General features: G+C 38.6%; 1 protein-coding gene across 1 annotated transcript in view; it reads right to left on the bottom strand.

Annotated features, from left to right (window-relative positions):
- Positions 1 to 1726: 1726 nt before the first annotated feature.
- Positions 1727 to 7243, bottom strand: part of LOC106573474 (peptidyl-prolyl cis-trans isomerase FKBP8) — a 52477-nt gene continuing 46960 nt past the window's right edge. Inside the window, exons 5-8 of the mRNA XM_082962662.1 lie at positions 6198 to 6382; positions 5914 to 5991; positions 2455 to 2592; positions 1727 to 2351 (exon numbers count right to left, since the gene is read on the bottom strand). Of these exons, the coding sequence (XP_082818788.1) occupies positions 2265 to 2351; positions 2455 to 2592; positions 5914 to 5991; positions 6198 to 6382 (488 nt within the window). The 3' untranslated portion in view covers positions 1727 to 2264. The remainder of the gene's footprint in view (positions 2352 to 2454; positions 2593 to 5913; positions 5992 to 6197; positions 6383 to 7243) is intronic.

Genomic DNA, 7243 nt, shown 5'->3' with positions numbered 1-7243 from the left:
AGCCAATGTATTCATTACGAAATTTAGCTAACATTAGATAATAAATAAAGGTTAAATAAAAATTATTAATCCAGATATTCTTACCTTTGTCTCGATTCGGTAGTCTCATCCAGATCATCATGGCATTTGTAGTTGTTTATGATAGCCTAATTAGCGTTTCATTTTGGGGGGGTAAATGCAGGCGAATATATTGATTAAAGTCACCTTGCCCTAGAGAGATTTGCACGTTTATCAAAACATCACGCCAGGGTAAGCCTACACCTTCAAACACAGCCCTTATTTTAAGTGTTTCTAAAATCCCCTATGGGAAAAATGTATGGTGGAAACTAACAATGTCCTTGTTTGACCACTAGGTGTTATGGTTATTATGACTCATACCGTGATAATCAATAAAAGTACTATAAAACCTAAAAATGCAAAATTGTATCAATGATTTGAATTTCCCAGTGGCTTTTGAAGATTATGAAATATCATAAATATACTAGATTCTTTAACAAAAAAATAACCAAAGAGATTATATTATGGTGGTTGGCAGGCCACTCAACTGTAAAATAACTATAGCTTCAAATTATGTTTGAAAAGCTTTATTTCTCAGTGATTCAATACATTTTTAGTAATTGACTACAAATACGTTATGATAGATATTAAAGGCTATTTACAACTGGAATGTGATTTTTCTTAATTAAGATTTTAGATACAAATGTAAACAAAATCATCCCTCCCAAAGACATTTATTAATATTAGACTTCATGAAAATGTAGTGGCCATTAGTCAATGATGTGTATAAACCCTGGATGACTGACAGGGGATGCTGTATTGAAGGTCACACAGCCATTTTGGTACTCCTCCAACAGTAAAGCCACAGATGGATATTTCACCAGATGTATAAATGTGAAGCATCCAGCCTCTTGGCGTTTCCACTCACAACAAAATATGGTAGTGAGAGGAAGCCAAAGTGGCCGGCAGGGGAGAAGATGGATTTTCTCATCGATAAAACATTTGATCTCAATACAAGATCTATGACAGAGCTCCAGTAACTCTGGAGCTCTGTCATAGTGACCATCGGGTTCTTGGTCACCTCCCTGACCAAGGCCCTTCACCCCTGTTTGGTCGGGTGGCCAGCTCTAGGAAGATCCTTGGTGGTTCAAAACTTCTTCCATTTAAGAATGAAGGAGGCCACTGTGTTTTGTTTTGGTACCCTTCACCAGATCTGTGGCTCGACACAATCCTTTCCCGGAGCTCTACGAACAATTCCTTCGACATGGCTTAGTTTTTGCTCTGACATGCACAGTCGATGGTAGGACCTTATATTGACAGGTGTGTGCCTTTCCAAATCATGTCCAATCATTGAATTAACCACATGTGGAATCCAATCAAGTTGTAGAAACATCTCAAGGATGATCAATGGAAACAGGATGCACCTGAGCTCAATTTCCAGCCTCATAGTAAAAGGTCTGAATACTTATGTAAATAAGGCATTTCTGCTTTTCAAATTTTTATAAATTGGCATAAAATGTGTAAAAAAACGTTTTGCGTTGTCATTATGGGGTATTGTGTGTACATTGGTGAGGACAATTTTTTATTTAATCAATTTTAGATTAAGCTGCAATGTAACAACATGTAGAAAAAGGGAAGGGGTCGGAATGCATTGTATATACTTCATTGGCAGCACCACCCCCCCCCCCCTCCCCCCCCCCCCCTTCATAAGCAATGACTGGAACATAGCTATGACAGTATGCAGCTTTATTGATGTTGTTTCTGTATCAACGAACAGTAGGCCTACAATTTCTTTTATTGGATTTTCCATTGACATAGATTATTCATTTGGACACAACCTGTTGTTACAGAAACCCCTTATTCATACAATACATTTAAACGCTGTAACACAAGAATACTGCTCTCTTCAATCTTTTGTGGAGGAACATTGAACATTGACCATGTGACTATTCCAGAATGAGTTTTGGGATTTGGGCAGTTTTCTATGGATTTGGGGACATTTACCAGCTAATAACTGTACTAAACGATTACAACACAAAGCTGTTTTGTGTTCATTGTTCCAAAAAATAAAAGTGCCATTAGTTTACTCTGTTACACTCAAACGCAATCTGGGGTGCAAATGTCGGTGCTGCTACAGTATGTCAGTGAACATTGATACAGGTTTTTTTTAATTGTTCAGTGCAATCTTTATTTTATTCACAGTAGACAACTCAGTTTAGTATTCATGAGCTGGACTTGTGTAGAGGACAGTCACTTTGTAGAGGATGTCAGTTTCTTGCAGTGAGAACCACTGACGTCACTAAACTGCCCAAGGCCACCACCAGAGCACCAAGCAGGAACGTCCATGAAATTCCCTGAAACACCAAGTGACGCAATGTCAACAAACAGTCAAATGTTTTTTTCTCGTGAACTGAATTAAACCAAAACATTTCACACAGGGAAAGTTCTGCGGCTTACAGGTGGCTTCTTTTTAGAAGGAGTCAGAAATGGGGCAATATTGTCTCCGAGGAGCTGGGCAGGTTTGGCTTGCCACTTCTGGGTATCTTTGCCTCCTGATTGCCTTTTCACTAGCTTGGACAACTCAACATGGATGGCCTGGGAATCAAATCAAATTGTATTTGTCACATGCACCGAATACAACAGGTGTCGACCTTACCGTGAAAGGCTTACTTACAAGCCTATATTTACTAAATAAACTAAAGTAAAAAATCGAACCAATCAAAAAGTAACAAGAAATGTACATAACAATAACAAGGCTATATACAGGGGGTACCGGTACCAAGTCAATGTGCGGGGATACAGGTTATTCGAGGTCATTTGCAAAGTGACTATGCATAGATAATAAACAGCGAGTAGAAGCAGTGTAAAAACAAAGCGAGGGAGGCAGGTCAATTTAAATAGTCTGGGTGGCCATTTGATTAGTTTAGTTGTTCAGCAGTCTTGTGGCTTTTGGGTAGAAGCTGTTAAGGAGCCTTTTGGTCCTAGATTTGGCACTCCGGTAAGAGAGACTGTATTGACAACTTATCGTAATAACCTTATACAATGTCTTATACAATTTATTATGTCAGCAGTAAAGTAGCCTAGGTTTAGTATTTTAGCAGTAAAGAGGGCGGAGTGGATTGTCAATGAGTATGAGGTTGTAGTTTAGAAGTTGTCCAGTAGGTGACAGCATTGATCATATTAAATGCAACAATCTCAGGCTCAAGCCATAGTTGGACTTTATAATTGAATCAGATCCCGTTGATAAATAAAATTTGATTATCTTTCATGCATAACAAGTATTTTCAACAAATATTAACCAGTTTCCTGTTAAGCTCTCATAACCAAAGTTGTCTTGTGTTTTGTAGCCTACTTTGTTTCGCATTTATTTGCATTTTGACCCCTATAGGTTCTTGGTAATCTAATGGGAGGGATGTGTAACCTGAAAACGAACTGTTATTTGCAGTGGTTGAAACCGAAATTATTTCACAATCGTTTAATTCGGAACAGAAGCATCACTTTTTCCCCGTTCCATTCCACTGTTCCGACCAGCCAAATAAAGTTGTGAACCGGAAAACAATTAAAAAGCACCGGTTATATCGTTAAGTTCTGTTCCTTTTTTAACCTGTGAAATCAACTGTTTTTTTTTTCTTCTTAATTTACCAATCACCAATCAGTGCGGATAGAGCAGGCAAACTAGTTGTTAACATGCTTGATGGACAGACAAGTGTAGCCTATGGCGTAAGATGCGATTTAATATTTTCCGGGTGGGTAGAGAGCGAGAGAGGGGTTTTAGCTAGAAGGGATCCAGCTTTTGTCAAATTAACGTCAGATTTGACTTTTCGTAGCAGATTAGAATAATTTATGCAGCAGGTTAGGATAATGAACGTAACAGGTTAGGAAAAGGGTGAGGGGTTAGCTAAAATGCAAAATAAAGCCGGATCCCTTCTAGCTATTACCCGAGAAAGGGTTGAGGGATAGGCTTGAAGCGCTGGGCATCTTGTTATGATATGCATTATCTGAATAGAGTGAAAATGTAAGAGCGTATTTTTGTAGGCACCAACTCCACCATGGTTTGTTGCACAAAGCCTATAAGGAAAATGAATGGCGTTTTTGGATAAACGCCGAAAATGAGGTATGTGGTAAACACACGTTTAGGAGATTTTATACGTTTTGATCTAGAGAATCTTCATCAGTTTACTCACTTTTTGAGACTTTTTAAGAATTTATATAATAATAAAACATAAATGACAAAGGCTTCATAATTCATAAAGGGAATGTTAACTGATTGCTATTATCGCATATAACAACACGTAAAAGATCTCCTAAGCCTGTATTTTCGGTGTTTATTCCAAAACCCTATTCTTTCCATAGGGATGGCTGAACGAACCAGTGGTAACTTATTTCCGGGTTTTAGGACTACAATCTGGCACGCTTTAATAGCTAGGTCCACAGAATTATACATAGTAGGAGCGGCTTCTATGGAGAAACTTTGAATGTCCTTTAAGCTAGCTAACAACACACCTCTTACCTTTTTGTAGTTAATAAATTCAATGTGAAACGTGATAACTAGGCCTATAGTATCCTTAAATAGCATTGGAAAAGTACATCCATTCTCTAACTACACTGAATAAAATATAAATGCAACATGCAATATTTTCAAAGATATCACTGCATTACTGTCCATATAAGGAAATCCGTTAATTGAAATACATTCAATAGGCCCAAATCTATGGATTTCACATGACTGGGAATACAGGAAGGTAGGCTGAACACACACACACACTGGCAAAGATTTGTCTGGAATATAAAATACCGTTATTAACCGGTTCCCATGCTTTTAAAATACTGGTATGGATCACTTTTGTTTCTGTTCCTTTAAAAATTGTTATTTTCCGGTTTTCGGTTCTGTTCCCTGAACTGGTTCCAACCCTTGGTTATTGGTCTAACCTATAGCCCAAAATGGCTTTTCTATATAATTCTGATTCAGAATCATGTTTCTGTTTTTCAATGCCTTACCCACACACCTAAATCAGGTCTTTAAAGGGAAAGATTACTTTATTCTCCATCAAGAAAAGGGTGTAATTACCAAGGCAGCAGATATTTTAGTTTTGTCTAGACAAGACTGTCTCACCACACAGCAGTGTACACTGCAGGTCAGGCCAAGTGGGGCTGAGGCCACAGAAAAACACATTCAGAGCATGGGTTAAAAAACGAACAAACACACAATATTCTGAATTCTACCCACAAGGGCAAACGTTTCTAGATGTTGTTATTCACACTTTTTGTATTTTGGTAGCATTGGAGTTGTTTAGTATAATGAGTTGGAACTAACTGAAGTAATAAAACATGTTAAATTAATAAAAATGTTGGTTTGTTTTATCACTCAATGTGTGACATCAGGGTCTTAAATCTTTGTGGCTGAGTAGAGAATTTAGCAGACAGCACTAGGAGCAAGACAGAACAGGTCTTCACTGGCTATGGAAGTAACACCACACAATGATATCTGCAAAGTGTTGGGCTCTAATACCTTTGGTTGGCTTTGCTTTTCTGAACTATATTGTGCAAATCCAACACTAAGTGCTGTAAAATACAACACAAACCCATGCCAAAAGGTTGTTCATTTTTGGCATTACTTCAATATTGGCAGTATTGGGCAATAGTACATAACTCTAAACTTATTGTGAACTGTGAGTCACACTCCACTCCAGACATGGTTTAAGAACTTGTTGAGTATTGCGTGCAGTTTTACAAAATATTATGGAAATAAAATAATGAATCTCTGGCCTAGTGTCATATGAGTGTGTTTGATTGGGCAATGATTTCAGGGATCTGTAGTGACATTGACCCTTTATCTGTTTGTGGGGGGTGGATTTCACTAGCAGTCTAGAGGAGAGGTGGAGGTGTTGAGAACCTCATTTAAATATGCTATCTCACCTTAGTGGACGGCTCCAGTTTCAGAGCCTTCTTCAGTATCTCCATTGCCTCCTGGTACTCGCTCTTGTCTGACAGAAGCTGCAAATAGATTGCAATATATCTGAACAGCTAAATCAACAATCATCCTTCAGCTGTATACTGCACATGTTTAAGTAGTACATGTTGAATGGCAGTAAATCTTTACACCCATCTAAAATGTCTGAATATGGTTTTAGAATAGAATTCCCCTTCCACCCAGGCACTGTAGACTTGTGAAGGAGAGGTAATGTTAGTGTGTCCCTCACCTTTCCTGTCCTGAAGAGGGCTTTGACGTTTTGTGGATCAAGGGACAGAACATCCCGGCTGGTGTGTAGTGCGTCATCGTACTGCTCCAATTTCAGCTGAGCCGCAGCCAGGTTGTTCAGACACTTCACCCGGTAGTCCTGCACCTCCTCCTCCTCCCCCTCCAACAGCACATCACTACTACCATCTACGGGGGAGGAAGAAACAGGCCACACAGCCTCACACCTGGGCTATTGTCATGTATATGTCCTTGGAGCCCCAGTCTCTCTGGGTGTTAGGGAGAATTATATACTCACAGGAACTAAAGGGGGAGACTTTGGGTATTTGATGTACTGTAAGGACATGTGTTTGCCTCAGTAAAAATCCATTGTTAGCGCCATTATGGAAGCGCTGACTTTGACACTCCTGTGAGTTTGGAAGTCTCTCTGTTACTGCTGAAGTGAGAGTTATTAGTCTACGATCTGTGAGGGATTGTTGTTAGCAGAGCTATGTTAGGATTAGATTGGTAGGAAGGAGCAGTTATTCAAGGATTTACAGTATATTATAGAGACTGTAAAGTTAATTCATCTCACTAAAATCCAGGAAGAAGTCATCATAATCCAAAGTTTGGTGCATTGCCATTGTGTATTTAAGTGTGAATGATCACGAGAGATGTAAATCAGTGGTTTGATGCAAGTTCTATTTATATATATTTGTTCTACTTCTACACATACAGGGGGGAGAGAAACCTATATCCGTTGGGATATTCAGTGATAATTCTAATGCAGATATTCAATGATGGAGTTTTTTTCTCCATGTATTGAATTTCTCAATATTCTGTTGCATTACCACATTTGATAACTTCAAGCATTGTCATGAATCTTGCCCTGGAGGCAGAACTGAGTGATTTCCGCTAGATGGGCCAGCTGCAAAGTCGAAATTGGCTATATTGTAAAAATGTATGAAAATGTTGCCTTTTTGGTCTTAATTTAAGATTAGGTTTATCAGTGTGGTTAAGGTTAGGGTTCGATTTAAAATTGGATTTTATGACTTTGGTCATTTTCTGGCG

The sequence above is a fragment of the Salmo salar genome, chromosome 16, assembly GCF_965601325.2.
Source record: "Salmo salar chromosome 16, fSalSal1, whole genome shotgun sequence".
Classification (NCBI taxonomy): domain Eukaryota; kingdom Metazoa; phylum Chordata; class Actinopteri; order Salmoniformes; family Salmonidae; genus Salmo; species Salmo salar.
The sequence above is the reverse complement of the archived record's forward strand: the minus strand, read 5'-3'. Positions and strand labels throughout refer to the sequence as shown.